Here is a 19,911-nt window from a genome sequence, read left to right as displayed (position 1 = left end):
TCGGCCCCCCCTGTCAGGGTGGGGGCTGTCGTGTTGCTGCTGGCCCGTACTGAAGGTAGAGCTGAGCCAGATGAGCTGAACCTGGGTGAACCCCAGGCCTTTCACCTAGGACTGCAAGGGCGAGCCTTTGACATAAGAGTGCAGTAGCTGCAGCCTGTCTTCACATGTCTCGTGCTTCCTGACGCCCTGGAGCCATAAGGACCTAGTGCCTCATGCTCCCTGCAGCCTCTCCTGGAGACATCCCGTCTAAGCTCTCACCTCGGCTCTGTATTTGGAGGCGGCCTGTCACCGCATAGCACAGAATAGGCCCTTAATATTCTGTATACGTATTTGATTAGTGTGTATGTGAATGGTAACTCTTTCATAATACAATTTGAGTGCCTGGTGGGGAGTGTTCTCACCTCCTGACTTCCTGTCTGATCCTAGCCAAGGGTCTGTGTTATGAAAGAAGTACATTAGCCATATTGGGATTTCAGGCAGTCCCCCCCTAATGTTTTTAATCACATCAGCCCACAGAAGCCTTATGTGTAAGGCTCTTTGCAGTAAGTTCTAACACTGTGCTGCCTTTCCTTCTCTGAGTTACTGAAGAGGTCTGGCTCCTGGGCAGGAGTGGGTGGCATGTCCCGTCTCTCGGGAATCCAGTCCCATGTCAGGACTGAGTAGTCACAGTTTCTCTCCTAGTCACAGACAGGCAAGCATACCGCATCTCATGGCTGTGCTGTAACTTTCCCCAGGTGTATGGTATTCGAACCCGTTCCCGAGCTGTGGAGATTTTTACCACTTGTGCCCATATGATCTGTAACATGGAGGAACTGGAAAAGGTAAGTGAACCTCTGGGTCAGTAGCACTTCCTGCCTTGAAGTCCTCACTGCCGCCTTCCTTTGTGGACGAAACAGTGACTCATTTCATTACGGCACTGCCAGGATGTACACTCACCAGTGTGGGGGATACATTTAGCATTTTGATTAAATTTTTCATTTGTCTATAGCTTAGTTTCCTTTTGCTCGAGGCTTGTTTCTTCTAGCGTCTTACCGTGCATCCTTTTCATACCAGTCGCCACCCAGAACCTTAGCACGCTCTTGTCGCCTCTCCTGGGAAACAGAGCCAGCTGAAAACCTGACTCCTGTGATTCAGAGGCAGTTTGGAAAAGCTGGTCTTACAGAATAGCTTTTCAGAGGCCCTGGTGAGGCACCGCCGATGTTAGATAAGGAAAGTGAAACCTGAACAAGCCCTCCAGCGACTTTGTAGCTCCACCCTCTGCTTGGAACCTGAGCCTGAGGAGACCTTCAGAGCCTCAGATCTTGGTGTGGGATGTGCACGGTGCAGCCGCTGAGGAGCGGTGTGTCCTGTGCTGACCGGGGTCTGTTTTCAGGGTGCAGCCAAAGTGCTGATCTGCTTGGAACCTGAGCCTGAGGAGACCTTCAGAGCCTCAGGTCTTGGTGTGGGATGTGCACGGTGCAGCCGCTGAGGAGCGGTGTGTCCTGTGCTGACCGGGGTCTGTTTTCAGGGTGCAGCCAAAGTGCTGATCTGCTTGGAACCTGAGCCTGAGGAGACCTTCAGAGCCTCAGGTCTTGGTGTGGGATGTGCACGGTGCAGCCGCTGAGGAGCGGTGTGTCCTGTGCTGACCGGGCTCTGTTTTCAGGGTGCAGCCAAAGTGCTGATCTTCCCTGTGGTGCAGCAGTTCACGGAGGCCTTTGTGCAGGCCCTCCAGACACCCGATGGCCCCACGTCCGACAGCGGCTTCAAGATGGAAGTCCTCAAGGTAAACGCGTGCTCCCGTTGAGACACGTGGGGTTCGAGCGGGTGGTCGGAAATCATTGGCTTTTCTCCTGTATTCCTTGCACCTCTTGGGTCTTTTTCTCTTTAACGTCTCAGGCAGTGACAGCCCTGGTGAAAAACTTCCCCAAGCACATGGTGTCCTCCATGCAGCAGATCCTGCCGATCGTGTGGAACACCCTCACTGAGAGTGCAGCTTTATATCCTTTCCAGAAAGCTCAAGGGACCTGCTGCCACCTGAGTGGGCAATCTAGCCCTGGGTCTTGCATTCATGTGGTCCCAGTTTTTAAATGAGATTTTTAAGTATCTACTCTCAGTGTAGGAATGTGTAACATTCCCTTTAGAATGTCTATAAAGCAGACTCCAAATTCTGTTTCTTTACTCTTCATCATACTTACGTGAGGACAGAAGTAAATTACACGGAGGAAGTGGAAGATCCTGTGGATTCCGATGGTATGTAGTTTATCTGATCGTAACAGACACCACCTAGAGAGAAAAGGGATCTAGGAAAAGACAAGCGAGAGACAGAAAAAAGCAGTAACTTAGAGGCTTCACTCTCTGAAGTGAGTTTCTAATTGAGTTTCCTTTCAGCATTTTGGATGTGGGGAAATGAGAAATTGAAAATCTTTAATCTGCGTAAATCTCATAAAATCATAAAATTTCTGAGTTGGAAGAGATACCTTAAAGGCCATCTATCTAATCCAGGCTGCTTCTAGCATTTTGTGTATTTTAATTTGGGAGTCCCAGATGATGGTACTTTCATTTCTGTTTTAATATTTTTAAGTATTGCAGATCAAAAACAGTCATACTGGAAAATGTATTCAGTGTTTCTGCTTCTCTTACTTGAAAAATGAAGAGTATTTAGTATCCTCAAAGTTCCTTTCTCTGACTCCTCAGCCCCCTCTTCCATTGCCTTGGGAATAATAATTAGCAAGTACTTAAAATACTCATGAATTTATAAAGATAATATAATTCATTTCTAGCATACATGCTTCCATGTCATTAAAATCTTCTCTTGTGTATTTCCTGTAGGTGAAGTCCTGGGCTTTGAAAATCTCGTCTTCAGCATTTTTGAATTTGTCCATGCTCTGCTAGAAAATAGCAAATTCAAAAGCACTGTTAAGAAAGCCTTGCCTGAGTTGATTTACTATATTATCCTATACATGCAAATCACTGAGGAGCAGGTAAATGATATTTGGGAGACAGTTACCAGCTCGTCTTTGGAGAGGGCAACTTGAAAGTGAGATCTAGGTCGAGTGGACAGTTTATTTCTAAAAACAGACACTAGAGTAACGTGATCGGAAGCTCTAGGAAAGCTGTGATGTCGTTTCGTTGCCACGTCCCTGGGTGTTGGGCTTTTGCCCACTCCTCTGTTAGGTAATTGGGCTTTCCGAATGCTTGCCCTTTTACCTTCATGGGGCCACTAACCAAAGACCCTGATGTCCAGAAGAAACCTGTTCCTTCTTTATCAATAGTCAAATGTGGAGATCAGATCATTAGCCTAGTCGGTGGATCATTAGACCAGAAAAGAGCATTAGAAAACAAGACAATGCCTCTCTTATAGAAACAGCGCAGGAATGGACATAATTTCCATATCAACTAGCCCATCAGACCTAATATATTCAGAAAATTGATCTGTCAAGGAAGAACAGTTGATCGGCAGTAGCAGAGAGCTAGTAATCGGCCAAATTCTAAGACAGTGTCTGCTAGAGAGCAGTAGCCTCTGCTGCTTGCTTTGGTGACGCGTTTGCTTCTATACATCCAAAAGAAAGGACGTTTGAGGCAAGAGTTCTGTTCAAGATAAAAACAGAAAGTTGAAGTTTTGTGTCTATTGATGAAAAAAAAGAACATATGAACACAGAGCCCTAACTTTGTCTTCCTTTCAGATTAAAGTATGGACGGCCAACCCCCAGCAGTTTGTGGAAGATGAAGATGACGACACTTTCTCCTACACCGTTAGGATTGCAGCTCAAGACCTCGTGCTGGTAAGAGGCTTCCATTACCTTCCCGCCGAATAACCCTCATCAGTCACCTGAGGTCTCCCTCTCCTTTCTAGACATCTCACCCAAGCTGAGCAGTGTTGTTGGGTGACTTTATCTCCGACCTTTTGGGGGATAACAAGAGAGCATCTCAAATGAAGGTTTTGAAACTCAGGAATTCCAAAGTCATCGCTCCTGGTTCTAATTTACGTGTAAATATTAAATGTAAAAGTTGTAGATGTGAAAATGTGCAGAGGATAAAGTGTTCTGATGAGTAAGGGTGGTCGAAGCAGGAACATTTCAGTTAATCCACTCTTCAGCAAGAATCTGTAGCACAAACCAGTGGTGGACAAACTTAAAAAAATTAGATTGCTGAGAAGTAAACACCCAGGTATCTGCTCCTGTTCTCTTTGGCTCTGGGTGGAGCATGGAGCTGTCTGACAGGAGAGCTCTGTGACGTTCTGTGAAGGAAAGTTCTATGCCACTTGCTGCCTGTTGGGTGGGAGGTTTGTTCTCAGTGTTGGTGAATATCCTCGTCCTCTAGTATTTCTAGGGCACCTGTGAAAGCTCACAATAAGTTTCAATTAGGAGATTAGTGTTTTTTTTCCACAGTCAGGCTCCCAGGGAATGAATATCTGGTCTATTGTCATCCAAAGCTGAATCTATCATTGCTCACTTAGACTCGGCCAAATAGAGCCAAAGGGAGCTGTACATTTTGTTAGCTTTATAAGGAGTGGGCACTGCAGAAATACAGATGCTGCTTAATTTCATTAGAGACCCTGAACTCTAATAGGAGTCGTATTTTTAATATACCCAGTCAGTGCTTAGGAAATATATGTGAAAGAGTTTGCAATTCAATTTGCAATTTGCCATTAAAATGGGATTGAGTTGTGCAAACAGATTTATCAGCCCCTCCCCTCTCTTCCTAGGCTGTGGCCACTGATTTCCAGAACGAGAGTGCAGCAGCCCTGGCTGCCGCGGCCACTCGGCATTTACAGGAAGCTGAGCAAAACAGAAGCAGCGGCACTGAGCACTGGTAAGAGTGAGCGGCAGGTGCTTGACTTGGGCGTGTTCTGGGCATCAGGTCTGAGGCAGGCAGACCCGTGCTTTCAATTATCTGTTTTAGAAAGTTCTTCACAACCTTAAAATAATTGGTTATGGTGCTTTTGTTTTTATCCCTTTTTTAAAAGCCTTGAAAGGAAGGACTTTGTTTTTAATTAGAAAAATCTGTTGTTATTAAATTTCACTATTTTTAGCTATAAGTTTAGATTGAAAGGGCAGATAAATGGTCCTTTTGGGTCAGATTGTGCTGGAATGCCCTTTGCTGAATCTTCTTCCCTCCAATATTTATCTTTTTGGCGGTGTAGTTTGTTTTACCCGACTGTGGCCTCCGTTTCACAGGTGGAAGATCCACGAGGCGTGCATGCTTGCCCTAGGCTCAGTGAAGTCCATCATCACCGACAGTGTGAAGAGTGGCAGGATCCATTTTGACATGCATGGATTCCTGACCAACGTCATCCTTGCAGACCTCAACCTCTCAGGTATGTGTCAGCACAGTGCCAGACTTCTGGAAGATCTTTAGACCTGTCATCACCTCAGCTATATTGTTCTCTTAGGTAGGTAAGCCAGGTATTCCTGTGTTCTATGGGTGGAAATTCTTCTTTCCACCCTAGAGCTGGAACTCGTCTGAATCTCTAAAACAGCCCGGAACCCTTGGCTCAGGCTTCACCAACTAAGAGGCTAATATTGCCTCCTTCATAATTCTTCCGTGCTGTTCAAATTTCCTCCCAAATCAGCACTCCTGTTCATTGGCTGTTTGTGGCATTTGAACAGAATGCAAATCTGGTTGCTGTACCTTGAGAGCTCTGCCTTATTGAGTCCAGAATACCCTCAGGCAGTTGTGTCATGCTCATTCTTCCTGTTTGCTTCCCGTCATTTTTCTCAAACTTTATTCTTGGCCAGTATCCAGATAATTAAAATGTTCCATTCATGCCCATGTTAGCTGCTTGCCTTAGAAAAAGGAGCCTTTAGGGGCTGGCTCCGTGGCGCAGCGGTTAAGAGCGCACGTTCTGCTTCTCAGGGTCCCAGGGTTCGCTGGTTCGGATCCCGGGTGCGGACATGGCACCACTTGGCACGCCATGCTGTGGTAGGCATCCCGCTTATAAAGTAGAGGAAGAAGAGCATGGATGTTAGCTCAGGGCCAGTCTTCCTCAGCAAAGAGAGGAGGATTGGCAGTAGTTAGCTCAGGGCTAATCTTCCTCAAATAAAAAAAAAAAAGGAGCCTTCACTGCGTTAGACTGATCTCTCCAGCGGTGCAGAACAGCAGCTCAGAGTCACTGTCGTCTCTCTGGGTGGCATCTGCTGCTGCATTGCTTCCGCCCGCACCCTGCCTTGTTCTCACCCTGAGAGCCAGACCCCGTTACAAAGTGCTGTGTTTGCCTCGTCTCTCAGTGCTTAACTCAGGGACGTTTGGCATTGTGTGCTCCGTCCTCAATCCTTTCACCTGCCTCTCCTTCATCGGATAGCCCTTTGACAGCTTAACCCTTCGAAAACATTCTGTTCTGACTCTCAATGGGTAATCTGTTACAGGCTATCTCACGCCATCATTTTCGTTCTCTGAATTACAGAATTAAAATGTTAAGCATGCAGAGCTCAGATGCATTGGGAAAATCCTTTTTCACTCTGCACGTAACTGTATTACCATATGCTAGCTACATTGTATTATAGTTGATCAATCTTTCTTTCTCCTACTAGAATGTCAAGTCTTTGAGAATAGAGATCGAGTCTAATACATCTTTGTATCCCACAATGCCTTGCATGTAATAGACATTCCATAATTATGTGTTAAATGAAAGTGTTGGAATTTCTCAAACTTACCAGCGTATTTTTTGTAGGGTTTGCCCTGACAAAGAATCTTTAAAACTTCGAGATTTGAGAATATTTAGAATTGAGACTAGAAAAAACGTTTAATACATAGCATTTTTTATCCTGCCTATAGCTAAAAGCTTTTCTACACCAGCCATTCTCAAACTTTTTGGTCTCGGGATCTCTTTACACATTTACATTTTCAGTGACTCCAAATAGTTTTTCCATGAGTTTTATCTCACAATATTTAACATTAGAAATTAAAACAGAGGGACCGCCCTGTGGCCAAGTGGTTAAGTTTGTACACTTTTCTTCAGTGACCCAGGGTTTCGCTGGTTCAGATCCTGGGCGCAGACATGGCACAGCCCGTCAGGCCATGCTGAGGTGGAGTCCCACATGCCGCAACTAGAAGGACCTGCAACTAGATTACACAACTGTGTACTGGGGGGCTTTGGGGAGAAGAAGAAGAAGAAGGAAAAGAAAAAAGATTGGCAGCAGATGTTAGCTCAGGTGCCAACCTTTAAAAAAAAAAAGACACTCAAAAAAAAATAATTAAAACTGAGACATGGAGGAAATGTCTGCCTGCATAGCTTGTTGCTGTGTCCCCTGAGTAGATCCAGCGGTTCCTCCAGGGCTGCTGCTCTCTTGTGGAAATCAGTGGCCACAACGTAGGGAAAGAGGGCACAGTACATCTGGCCCCTCGCAGGGCCAGAGTCATGGTGGTGTGTAACATGTAACCTCTGGAAAACTCCACCATAAGCTCAAGAAAGAATGAGACTGAAAAAGACAGATTTTGTCTTGGTATTACTATGAAAATAGTTGTAACTTTTGGGAATCCCAGAGGAGTCCTTGGACCACACTTTGAGAACCGCTGCTCTGCATTATATTAATTAGTATGTAATTGTTTGACTGACATAGTTTGTTAGGTTCTGCTCAAGAGTTTCCGTCAACTGAATGTTCATTGTACAAGTAACTAAGTTAAGGCTGACGACAAGCTGAGTAAGTATGGTCTCTGTCCTCAAGCAGCTTATAGTCGTCAGGGCGTAGTAACCCCTACACGATGACTGGAATAGCAAACAAGATATGTAACGTGTAAGAAAGCCTGAGACGTAGGGTTACAGTGGCACAGAGACAGTTAGGGTCACTTCAGCCCCGGGGATCAGTTGGGTAGTACAAGGAGAGGTGAATTAGTTGGCTTATAAACAAAGCAGAGAGATGGCAAAGTAAGGCATGAGGTGCTGGGGAGGGATGTGCGCTGAGCCTAGGAGGCACAAAGGGAAATCGCAGGTAACGGTAGAGCCGCTGGTCCCAAGGGGCCTTGATGCCATGCTGACTAAGGGGGTCTTTATTTGGTAGACTGTCAGCTTCATTGACAGATTTTAAATAAAAGATGGACAGAGCTGTGATTTATAATGTTTCAGTAGTTGTCCAAGAGTAGGAAAAAATGGCAGTGGAGAGACATTTAGGGGACTAACGCGTCGTGGAGGTAAGGGATAATGAGAGCTGGGGGTGGTAGGGCTTTTTAGTCTAAGAATATTCAAGGTTTACTCTGTACATAGTGGGAAGTGAAATTGGGAAAATGATTCTGTACCATAGGTAACAGGTTCACTTTGCTCTCATAAGATCAGGCCTGTTCTCTGTTAAGTTGTATATGTTGCATAGTGTCCAGTTATTGTGGCAGGTGGAGGAATGGCGGTGGGAAAGGGGAAGGGCAAAGACAGGGAACAGGGACTTTTATTGCCAGCCCTTAATTGCTTGCTCTCTCTCCCAGTGTCTCCGTTCCTCTTGGGCCGGGCACTTTGGGCTGCCAGTCGGTTCACTGTTGCTATGTCCCCTGAATTGATCCAGCAGTTCCTACAGGCAACAGTTAGTGGTCTTCATGAGACACAGCCCCCGTCAGTTCGCATTTCTGCCGTGAGAGCCATCTGGGGGTGAGTATGCCACTTAGGGCGATAAGAACTCTTTAAGAGAAGGTTACTCAGAGTGGAAGCCCCACAGCGGTTGTCCAGTGGGTTGTGCTGCATGGAGTTTCTGGTGAAGACCTCCTGCAGAATGAATGTTGGAAAGACAGGGAAAAACCCATACCAGGAACATGGCTTCTGTGAGTCCCAGAGACATCGTGTTCCCTTTAAATTCACTCCAGCTCTCGAGTCATCTGGATCCACTCCCTTTCTAACAAAGGCAAAAAATCTGAGGCCCTGAGAGAGAAATAACTTGCATAGGGTTGCACAGTGGTAAATTACAGAAGCAGGATTAGAGCCCAGGTCATTTTGTTGATTGATTGTCTCTGTATTAGAAACCAAATTTGGGATAATGCAGCCTAGAAACACTGCTTACTTTTTCCCAATTTTAGCTTTGTTTTTCACAGCTGGTGTGCTAGTGGCTCATCTGGTCATTTATTTATATTCCCACTGAGACCAGAGGGAGCACTGTTGTTTTAAGGAGTGTTTTAAAGTCCAAACTTAAGAGTTTCAATTAAATCTTTAAAACTACCTAAAATCCTAAAAATAAAATTCATCTTCTACCTGCCTGTGTCTTCTTACCCTTTGAGGCAGAGATTGAGATGTTATGCGTTATTATGTATGTCTTTAGGAAGCATTGAGGAGGAGTGATGTCAGCAAGACATCCCTCACTCATATCCCTCCCTCAACAACAACAATTTCACATCCATCCACAGACGAAAGTGCCTTTGTGGGAGCTGTGAGACCCAGGTAGGAAATTGTGAAACCCTGGTGCAGTTCAAGAACAAGGAAAGCCGTTTCGAGAAGACAGGCCTGCACCCCAGTGGCTGACTCACCAGTCATGGTCCTGGCTAAAGCCCCAGACACGGCTCCACACCCCTGAGGACTTGACTGCATCCCCATGTGGCTTGGGTTCTGCTACCAGCACCATATGCCAAGGGACCCAGGAAGATCTTACCCACCTTTCTGTTGGATAACAGGAATATAGATCTTGGTCCCAGCTCGGATCCAGAAGTGACCCATGAACTGGCTCACAGCTGTCTTAGCTGTGGTCCAGGAGCCCCTAGAGAACACTGATTTAGACAGTCACCCATGGAAGTCCAGGGGTCCAATGGAGAATTGGAGCAAAAAATCCAATAATGGCGCCCTTTGAAGAGGTCAGTCAATAAAGAGTGGAGGAGGTGACTGCTGCTTCAGATGTGAAGGCAGCAACGCAGGACTTCAAGGAATGTGAACAATTGAGGACACGTGACACCACCAGAGGAGCACAGCAGTCCTCCAGTAACCAACCCCAAAGACAGAGATTTATGATTTATCTGATGACGAATTCGAAAAGCTGTGTTAAGGAAGCTCAGTGAGCCAAAAGAAGACACAGAAAGGCAGTTCAGTGAATTCAGGAAAACAGTACACAAACCAAATAAGAATTTCAACAAAGAGATAGAAATCATAAAAAAGAATCAAGCAGAAATTCTGGAGCTGAAGAATACAATGAATGAAATGAAAAATGCAGTGGAGAGCTTCTACAGCGGAATGGCTCGAGCAAAGGAAAGAATCTGTGCATTAGAAGATTGGACCTTTGAAATTATCCAGTCAGAGCAGGGCAAAGAATATAGAAGGAAGAAAACCTACATGAACTATGGGATACCATTTGGAGAAACAATCTGAATTATTGGAGTCCCATAGGAGAAGAGAGGGAGAAGGGGAGAAAGCCTGATTAAAGAAGTAATGTCTGAGAACTTCCTAAATCGGGAGTGAGATTGGACATCCAGGTCATGGAGCTAATATGTCACCCCACAATTTCCATCCAAAGTGGTCTTCTCCAAGACACGTTATAATAAACCTATCTAAAATCAAAGACAAAGAAAGAATTTTAAATACAGTAAGACAAAAAAATTCCCTCACACAAGGGAACCCCTTAAGGCTATTAGCAGATTTCTCAGCAGAAACTTTGCAGACCAGGAGAGGGTGGGATGATGTGTTCAAAGTGCTGAAAGAAAAGACTGCCAACCAAGAATCCTTTACCTGGCAAAAGTGGTCCTTCAGAAATGAAGGCAAGATGAAGACTTTCCCAAAGCTGGGGGAGTTCTTCACCACTAGATCTGCCTTACAAGGAATGCTGAAAGGAGTTCTTCAGCTGAAATAAAACGACCCCGGTTAGTAGCGTGAAAACAGTAAACACTGGTAAAGGTAAGTATACAGTCAAGTTAGGTACTCTCGTACTGTAATATGTTGGCGTGGTAACCACTTAGCACAGTTATAGACTCTAGAGGATGAAAGGATTAAAACAACCAGCTAGGGACCAGCCTTGTGGTGGAGTGGTTAAGTTCACATGCTCCGCTTTGGCGGCCCAGGGTTCGTTGGATTGGATCCTGCCCACAGACCTACACGCTGCTCGTCAAGTCATGTGGCGGCGTCCCACATAGAGGATCTAGAACGACTTAGAACTAGGATATACAGCTATGTCCTGGGGCTTCGGGGAGAAAAAGAGAAAGATTGGCAACAGATGTTAGCTCAGAGCCAATCTAGAAAAAAAATAGCTAGCTAAATAATTTGTTAATGAATACATAATTTAAAAATAGTTAAACTGTGATATTAAGAACGTAAAAGAGGGGGAATAAAAGCACAGTTTTTGTCTGCAGTTGAAGTTATCAGTGTGAAACACATTGTTGCACCAATAAGATGTTTTATGTAAGCCTCCTGGTAACCACAAAGCAAAAATCTACACACAAAAGATAAAGAGATTCAAAGCATTCCGCCACAGAAAATCATCAGTTCACAAAGGAAGACAGCAAGAAAGGAAGAAAAGAAAACGAAACTACGAAAGAGCCAGAAAACAATAAGTGACATTAGTAAGTTCTCACCTATCAAAAATGACTTTAAATGTAAATGGATTGAATTTTCTAATCAAAAGAGTCACTGAATAGATTTTTTAAAAGACCCAAATATATACTACCTACAAGATAGTCACTTCAGCTTTAAGGACACACACACAGCATCAGAGTGCAGGGACGGAAAAAGATGCTCCGTGCACGTGGAAACCCAAAGAGAGCTGAGTAAACTGTACTTAGATCAGACAAAATAGACTTTAAGTCAAAAGCTATATCAAGAGACAAAGAAGGTCATCATATAATGATGAAGGGATCAATTCATCAAGGGGATATAGCAATTATAAATACATATGCACCTGACATTGGAGCACCTAAATCTGTTGAGCAAATACAGTCGTATGCTGCATACTGACATTTCAGTCAGTGACAGACCACATATGTGATGGTGGGTCTCATAAGCTTAGTACCGTATAGCCTGGTGTGTCGTAGGCTAGGCCATCTAGGTTCGTGTAAGTGCCGTGGAGGAGGAAGGAATTCTCCTCTCCCCTTCTATGGAGGCTCTTCTGGCTGGTCTAAGAATTAAATTGACATGAGACAAGGTAACAGGAGAAAAACAAAAGTTTAGTAACATGTGTACAGGGGAGAAACCCAGGAAAACTGAATAACTTACCCAAATGGCGGAAACAATTGCCTTAAATACCATCCTCAGCTAAAGACAAAAGACGATGTTGGGAGTGGGGAGAGTTGGACTTCAAAGGGAAGGAACGCAAGTCACAAGTAGGTGAAAAGGAGAAAATGTTTGGAAAACAAGTGTTTGACCACACAGAATCAGAAGAATGTAGAGGGGAGCCCAACAAACAGGCTTTTCTGAGTTCCTCCCTGTCCACTGCCTTAGTCATGTTAAGGTGATAGCTCGTTTCCTAAGATAGATTTCTTTTTATTTTTTTAAGATTTTATTTTTCCTTTTTCTCCCAAAGCCCCCGGTACATAGTTGAATATTTTCGTTGTGGGTCCTTCCAGTTGTGGCATGTGGGACGCTGCCTCAGCATGGCTTAATGAGCAGTGCCATGTCCGTGCCCAGGATTCAAACCAGCGAAACCCTGGGCCGCCTGCATCGGAGCGTGCGAGCTTAACCACTCCACCACGGGGCCGGCCCCAAAGACAGATTTTTTTTATCTGAATTCTTTTAGACTGTTAAGGGGAAAGTAACAAGGAAAACTTTCTGAGTCTTTTGTTTCTTAAAAATAATCAGCCTAGGGGCCAGCCTGGTGATGCAGCAGTTAAGTTCACACGTTCCAGTTTGGCGGCCCAGGGTTTGCCTGTTCAGATCCCTGGTGTGGACCTACGCAGTGCTTGTCAAGCCGTGCTGTGGCAGGCATCCCACAAATAAAAAAAAAGTAGAGGAAGATGGGCACGGGTGTTAGCTCAGGACCAGTCGTCCTCAGCAAAAAGAGGAGGATTGGTGGTAGATGTTAGCTCAGGGCTAATCTTCCTGGAAAAAATAATAATAATCAGCCAAAAATAATCCTCATGTTAGAGAGATACATTTTGTGGTGACACGTTTTGTTCCCTTTGAGAACATTGTGTGATGTTCACACAATGATGAGATGACCTAATGATGTGTTTCTCAGAGCACGTCCCTGTCATTGAGTGAGGTGTGACTGTTCTACCAGATTTGAAGGGAGAAATAGACAACCATACAATAATAGTAGGGGACTTCAGTACCCCACTTTTAACGATAGGCAGATCATCCAAACAGGAAATCAGCAAGAAAGCGTGGGACTTGAACCATGCTCTCCACCAAATGGACCCAGCAGACATGTACAGAGTGTGTCATCCAACAGCAGCAGAGTCCACTCTTTTCGTGTACAGATGACATTCTCCAGATAGATCATGCATTAGGTCACAAGACAAGTCTTAGTGAATTTTGAGAAGATTGAAATCATACCAAGTATCTTTTCCAACCACAATGGGATGAAACTAGAAATCAATTGTAGGAGGAAAACTGGAAATTCACAAATATGTGGGAATTAAACGTCACACCCTTAAGCATCCAGGGAGTGAGAGCAGACGCCAAAAGAGGAATCAAAAAATATCTTGAAACAATTGAAAGTGGAGACACAACATACCACAACTTTTGGAATGCAGCGGAAGTGTTCCTAACAGGGAAGTTTGTAGAGCTAGACACCTACATTAAGAAAAAGAAAGATCTCGAATAAACAACCTAACTTTCCAAGTCAAGGAACTAGAAAAAGAAGAACGAACTAAGCCCAAAGTTAGCAAAAGGAAGGAAATAACAAAGATCAGAGCAGAAATAAATGAAACAGAGTCCAGAAAAACAATGCAAAAGAGCAATGAAACTAAGAGCTGTTTTCTTGAAAAGATAAACAAAATTGACCAACTTTAGCTAAACTAAGAAGAAAAGAGTGACTCACATATAAAATCAGAAAGGAAAGAGGGGACATTTACAACTGGTACAACAGAAATACAGAGGATTATAAGAGACTGCTATGAACAATTATATACCAGCAAGTTGGATAACCTAGAAGACATGGATAAATTCCTAGAAACACATAACCTGCCAAGACTGAATCATGAAGAAAGAGAAAATCTAAACAGACTAACTACTAGTAAGGAGATTGAATTAGTAATCAAAAACCCCCATAAAAGAAAAGCCCAGGACCAGATGGTCTCACTGGGGAATTCTACCAAACATTTAAAGAAGAATTAATATGATTCCTTCTCAAACACTTCCCAAAAGTTGAGGTGGGAACACTTCCAAATGCATTTTACAAGGCCAGCATTTCCCTGATACCAAAGCCAGACAAGGACAGTACAAGAAAAGAAAAGAAAACTACAGGCTAATTTCCCTGATGAATATAGATGCAAAAATTTTCAACAAAATGCTAGCAAACCAAATTCAACAGCACATTGAAAAGATCACATACCACAAGCAAGTGGGATTCATCCCTGGGATGCAAGGATGGTTCAACGCGCATAAGCCAATAAATGTGATACACCACATTAATACAGTGAAAGATGAGAGTCATATGATTGTGTCAATAGATGCAGAAAGAGCATTTGACAAAATTGAACATCTATTCATGATACAAACTCTCACAACGTGGGCATAGAAGGAACATGCCTCAACACAATAAAGGCCATATGTGACAAGCCCACAAGTAACATTATACTCAACAGTGAAAAGCTGAAAGCTTTTCCTCTAAGATCGGGAACAAGACAAGAGTGCCCACTCTCGCCACTTTAATTCAGCATAGTACTGGAAGTCCCTGCCGTAGTAATTAGGAAAGAAAAGAAAGAAAAGGCATCAAATCGGAAAGGAAGGAGTAAAATTGTCTCTGTTTGCAGATGATGTGATCTCGTGTATAGAAAATCCTAAAGACCCCCCCAAAAAAACTGTTAGAACTATTAGATGAGTTTAGTAAAGGATTAAAAATATGTAAAAATCAGTTGTATTATTATACACTAATAATGAACTACCAGAAAGAAAAATTAGGAAAACTACTAGTTTTTGCAGTTGCATCAAAAACAAAATATCTAGGAATAAATTTAATCACACAGGTGAAAGATCTATACACTGAAAGCTGTAAGACATTGAGAGGAAAAATTGAAGACACAAATAAGTGGAAAGATATTCTGTGCTCATGGATTGGAAGAATTAATACTTAAAATGTCTGTATTACCCAAAGCAATGTACAGATTCAGTGCAGCAAAATTTCAGTGGCATTTTTCACAGAAATAGAAAAAACAATCCTAAAATTTGTATAGAACCACAGAAGACCCCAAATAGCCAAAGCAATCTTGAGAAAGAAGAACAAAGCTGGAGGCATCACACTTCCTGATTTCAAACTATATTACAAAGCTGTAGTAACCAAAACAGTATGGTATTGGCATAAAAACAGACACACAGATCAACGTAATAGAATAGAGAGCCCAGAAATAAACCCATGCATGTATGGTCAGTTAATTTATGACGAAGGAGCCAAGAATATACAATAGGGAAAGGATAGTCTCTCCTGAAATGGTGTTGAGAAAACTGGACAGCCACATACCAAAGAATGAAACTGGACCCTTATCTTAAACCATACACTAAAGTCAACTCAGAGTGGAGTAAAGACTTGAATGTAAGACCTGAAACCATGAAACTCCTAGAAGAAAACATAGGCGGTAAGCTCCTTGACGTCGGTCTTGGCAATGATTTTTTGGATCTGACATCTAAAGCAAAGGCAACAAAAACAAAAAATGAACAAGTTGAACTAAAAAGCTTCTGCACAGCAAAATCATCAGCAAAATGAAAGGACAACCTATGGAATGTGAGAAAATATTTGCAAATCACCTATCTAGTAAGGGGTTAATATCCTAAATATATAAAGAACTCATACAACTCAATAGCAAATAAAATGAACAATCCAATTAAAAAATAGGCAGAAGACCTGAATAGACAGTTTTCCAGAGAAGACAAACAGATGGCCAACAGGTACATGAAAGGGTACTCAACATCTCTAATCATCAGGGAAATGTGCAAATCAAAACCACAAGGAGATACTACTTCACACCTGATGGAATGGTTGTTATCAAAAAGATAAGAGAGAACAAGTGCTGGCAAGGGTGTGGAGAAAAGGGAACCCTTGTGCACTGTTGGTGGGAATGTAAATTGATGCAACCACTATGGAAAACAGTGTTGAACTTCTTCACACAATTAAAATAGAACTACTGTGCCCCCCAGCAATCCCACTCCTGGGTGTAGATCCAAAGGAAATGATCACAGGACCTCAGAGAGATGCCTGCGTGCCCAAGTTCATCGCAGCACTGCTCACAACAGCCAAGGCCTGGACGCAACCTAAGTGTCTGCCAGTGGATGAATGGATCAAGATGTGGTGTGTGTGTACAGTGAAATATTCAGCCATGAGGAATAATTAAATCCGGCCATTTATGACAACATAGATGGAGCTGTTGGGTATTATGCTAAGTGAAATAAGCCAGACAGGGAAAGACACATACTATATGGTACCACTTAAATGTGGAATTTTTTAAAAAGTCAAACTCCTTGAAAAAGAGTAGAGTGTTGGTTTTGGGGCGGGGGGCATGGGGAGAGGTTGGTAAAATGGTGCACACTCTCATCTGTAAGATGAATGGGGTCTGAGGATCCAGTGTAAAACAGACCGACTATGGTTGATAACACTTGTGTCATTGAAATTTTCTGAGAGTAGAACTTAAATATTCTCACCAAAAAAGAAAGGAAGAAGTATGTGAGGTGATAGATGGGGGGAGTCTTTTCACAATGTGTACATATATCAAATCACCACAACATACACTTGAAACATCTTACAATGTAAGTGTCGATTTCACCTCAATAACGCTGAGAAAAAGTTTTTTTACAATAAGTTTATATTACTTTTATAATCAGGAAAAATGTGAAGAAAACTTTTTTTTAAATAATGTTCAAGTCTCTGATGACGTGGGCAGTGGTTTCTTGAAAGGTATAGCGGATTCTGTGGAAAGGTGATGAAAGCTATGAATATGCACACCAAAGAAGTGGACACTCACACAGTTCTGCAGAGTGTGTCAGACTGGATCCCTTGACGCCGGCCGTGGCTCCCGGCTAGGGACTGCCTGTGAGGGGCCCTAGCTGTTCTCTCCAGCCGCTGACACCCTGGCTCCTGGCTGCCGCATCGTGGCTCTCTTTCTAGCATCACCAGCAGCCTTTCAGTGGCCCTCACGCCACCTTTGCCTCTCTTTCCTCTTCTGCCCAGTTTGAATTTACTCCTCCATCTCATAGTTTGTGTATCATTGCAAACTGCCTCAAACTTTTCTGAAGCAACATACTGATCAGCAAATGTGTATTCATGTCACATTTCTCAAGTCATGTTTATGTAATTTCTCCTGAGCTCCAAATTAATGTGTCTGTGCTTACTATCCATACCAGCATGGATATCTTACAGTACCTGCAAAGCAACACATCCACTGCTGAGCTCACAGGGTACCGCCTCCAGGCCTGCCCTACTTGTGTTCCCCGTTAGCACAAGTGATGTCTCATACCTTTAGGTCTTGTACCTAAAGATAGAGATGTATACTTTCTGTTTGAATAAAAGCGGGCATCCCAGATCTCTGCCCTTGGATCCTGGTTCCTCAGTCTCGTCTCTTCCTCCCTCCCGCTGCTGCTCCCCGAGCTTGTGTTCCCACCTTCCTCTGCCTGAGTTACTGCAGTCGCGTCCTAATGCGTCTCTCTGCCTCTAGCCTCACACTACTGCAGTCTGTCTATTTTGGCTGTCAAACTGACCTTTCTAAAATAGGAAACTGATATTTTTGCTCCCGTAATTCAAACCTTCATGGCTTCAGTTGTGCTCTTCAAACTCTGAGATACAGATAACCTAGAAGGAAGTCGTGGTATGCAGGTGGTATGAAGCCACAGAATAAATATGTACCATCTTCCTGGGGTGTCAGTTTTCCTTGAAGACTTTGGGGTAGGGTAAACAAGAAATTAGCTGTTAGAAGTCATTTGTAAAAAAGTTTGTGATACGGCGGCTTCCAGAGCAAAGTCCGAGCTCCCTTTGCTTGACCTACAAGATCCCATATAATCTGACCGGATGTGCGGTCTGTGATCTGCAAGACTGTAGTTTCCAGTTCGTTGGAGGGGTACCGTGACTGTGCATCCTTTGGGTGGAGAAGCAGGGGGGAGGTGGGACACCACTGAGTGCCAGGAGGGAGAGGCCAAGGGGAGACCCAGTCTAAGACGCCGAGAGCTGACCCTCACCCAGAGCAGCTGTGCAGGAGACGCTAGACCAGAGCAAGGTGACACTGACAATCAGGGTGTTGTGGACCGGAAACAAAGTCTGTGGACAAATCTGAGATCAGAGCCCTCACTTTTACTGGTCATTATGGACCTTTGAACTCAGCAGCTGACACAAATAATACAGTTGTAAGACACTTAAAAAGTAAGAAATCATTTATGGAGCACCTGGTGAGGGCTTTGTTTCTGTAGTAGGTTCTTTTAACATACAGAAACAGTGTTTTTATTGACTTTTAACTTAGCATTGCCCTTCTGAAGATAAACAAAGACTTTGATGATGTATTTTTAACATTGCACCCATTGGACGTAGTAAGCAGCACCTGGTAAGTACTCACTGAATAAGAGGCGGATACGGTAGACCCGTGTGTGGAAAACTTTAACCCACAAATAACCCACCCGCTCTATAAGTGTGCATAGAATGTTTGTAGAAATTGATCTCATTTTAGGGTACAAAAACTCCAAAAAGTACAAAATTTTTATTCCATGGAGGTTGAAAATAGTCTCCTCCTAAATAACAGTTCTGTTGGAAAAGATGTTGGAAACACTGTAACTGTTTGGAAAACAACAGACTGTGTGTCAGAATCGGAGGAGCGGGACTGAAACAGTATCTGAGGTATGGTAAAGCGTTTGACTGAAATTAAGCTTAATAATTGGGATATGATGATGTGACTGGGATTTGCTTCAAAACAGGTGGGGAGAGGAATGGAGGAAATTTTAAAGGAAATAGCAAAGACCAAAGCAGAAATTAATTAGAAGCGTAGATATGGTAGTGCTGATGTTTATAAGATACGCCACAGAAGGGTGTAAAAACTAACTCTGGGAGTAGCTTCCTCAAGCTACACATATGAGTGGTGTCACATGTGACACTGGCTGGAAAACCCGACTTGAGGGAGCTGCTCTGAACCATCCCTGCTTCTCCCTCACTGCAGTTACTGTGACCAGCTGAAAGTCTCGGAGAGCACCCACGTGCTCCAGCCCTTCCTCCCCAGCATCCTGGACGGCCTCATCCACCTGGCAGCCCAGTTCAGCTCCGAGGTCCTCAACCTGGTGATGGAGACCCTGTGCATCGTTTGCACAGTCGACCCAGAGTTCACCGCAAGCATGGAAAGCAAAATCTGCCCCTTCACCATCGCCATCTTCCTGAAGTACAGTAACGGTACGCCCGGGGAGTAGGTGTCGACGGGGGGCGCCAAAGGAGAGCTGGCGTCTGGGGAGGTTAGCTGCACGGTTCCGTAGGTCTGATGGTTTTAAGCATCATAAGCAAAGAACGTGGCTTCCAGTTAGAGTGGAGCTGTGCCGCAGACACAGTTCCGCTAAAAAGTGGGGTACCTATTCCTCTACTTCTCAGTTTCTCATAAGAACTGGGGGAAAAGATGATACAGGGCCAACAAATGATAGAGGATTCAGAGCTTGGACGATAAAGCAGGAGAGGGAGCAGCTGAATCAAAAACTTCCTGAAAGAAGAGGCCTAGAGCTACAATCAGAAAAGGCGACGGTGAAGGAGATGCCTCAGAGGCTTAGGAACACGGGCTGCATCACGTGTTTCATAGTGACAGAAAATTGGAGATCAAAAAGATTAGTGAAGTTAGTTACATCCCTAAAATGGAATGCTATGCGGCCATTAAAGAGCTAAGCCTCAAGAGTATTTAAAGCCATGAGAAAGTGCTCTCATTATAAGTGAACAGTTCTCC

The 19,911-nt window shown here is 43.8% G+C and overlaps 1 protein-coding gene across 2 annotated transcripts in view; it reads left to right on the top strand.

The window, feature by feature from the left end:
- IPO9 (importin 9) overlaps positions 1-19,911 on the top strand; it is a 47,065-nt gene that overhangs the window by 19,993 nt on the left and 7,161 nt on the right. For both annotated transcript variants that reach the window (XM_044762903.2, XM_070501455.1), the window contains 10 exons: positions 735-821; positions 1,643-1,762; positions 1,876-1,976; positions 2,171-2,229; positions 2,809-2,960; positions 3,663-3,761; positions 4,685-4,791; positions 5,157-5,296; positions 8,392-8,551; positions 19,150-19,376. In XM_044762903.2, the coding sequence (XP_044618838.1) occupies positions 735-821; positions 1,643-1,762; positions 1,876-1,976; positions 2,171-2,229; positions 2,809-2,960; positions 3,663-3,761; positions 4,685-4,791; positions 5,157-5,296; positions 8,392-8,551; positions 19,150-19,376 (1,252 nt within the window). The remainder of the gene's footprint in view (positions 1-734; positions 822-1,642; positions 1,763-1,875; positions 1,977-2,170; positions 2,230-2,808; positions 2,961-3,662; positions 3,762-4,684; positions 4,792-5,156; positions 5,297-8,391; positions 8,552-19,149; positions 19,377-19,911) is intronic.

Source organism: Equus asinus, chromosome 30 (assembly GCF_041296235.1).
Source record: "Equus asinus isolate D_3611 breed Donkey chromosome 30, EquAss-T2T_v2, whole genome shotgun sequence".
Classification (NCBI taxonomy): domain Eukaryota; kingdom Metazoa; phylum Chordata; class Mammalia; order Perissodactyla; family Equidae; genus Equus; species Equus asinus.
This window is presented reverse-complemented; position numbering and strand designations above follow the sequence as displayed.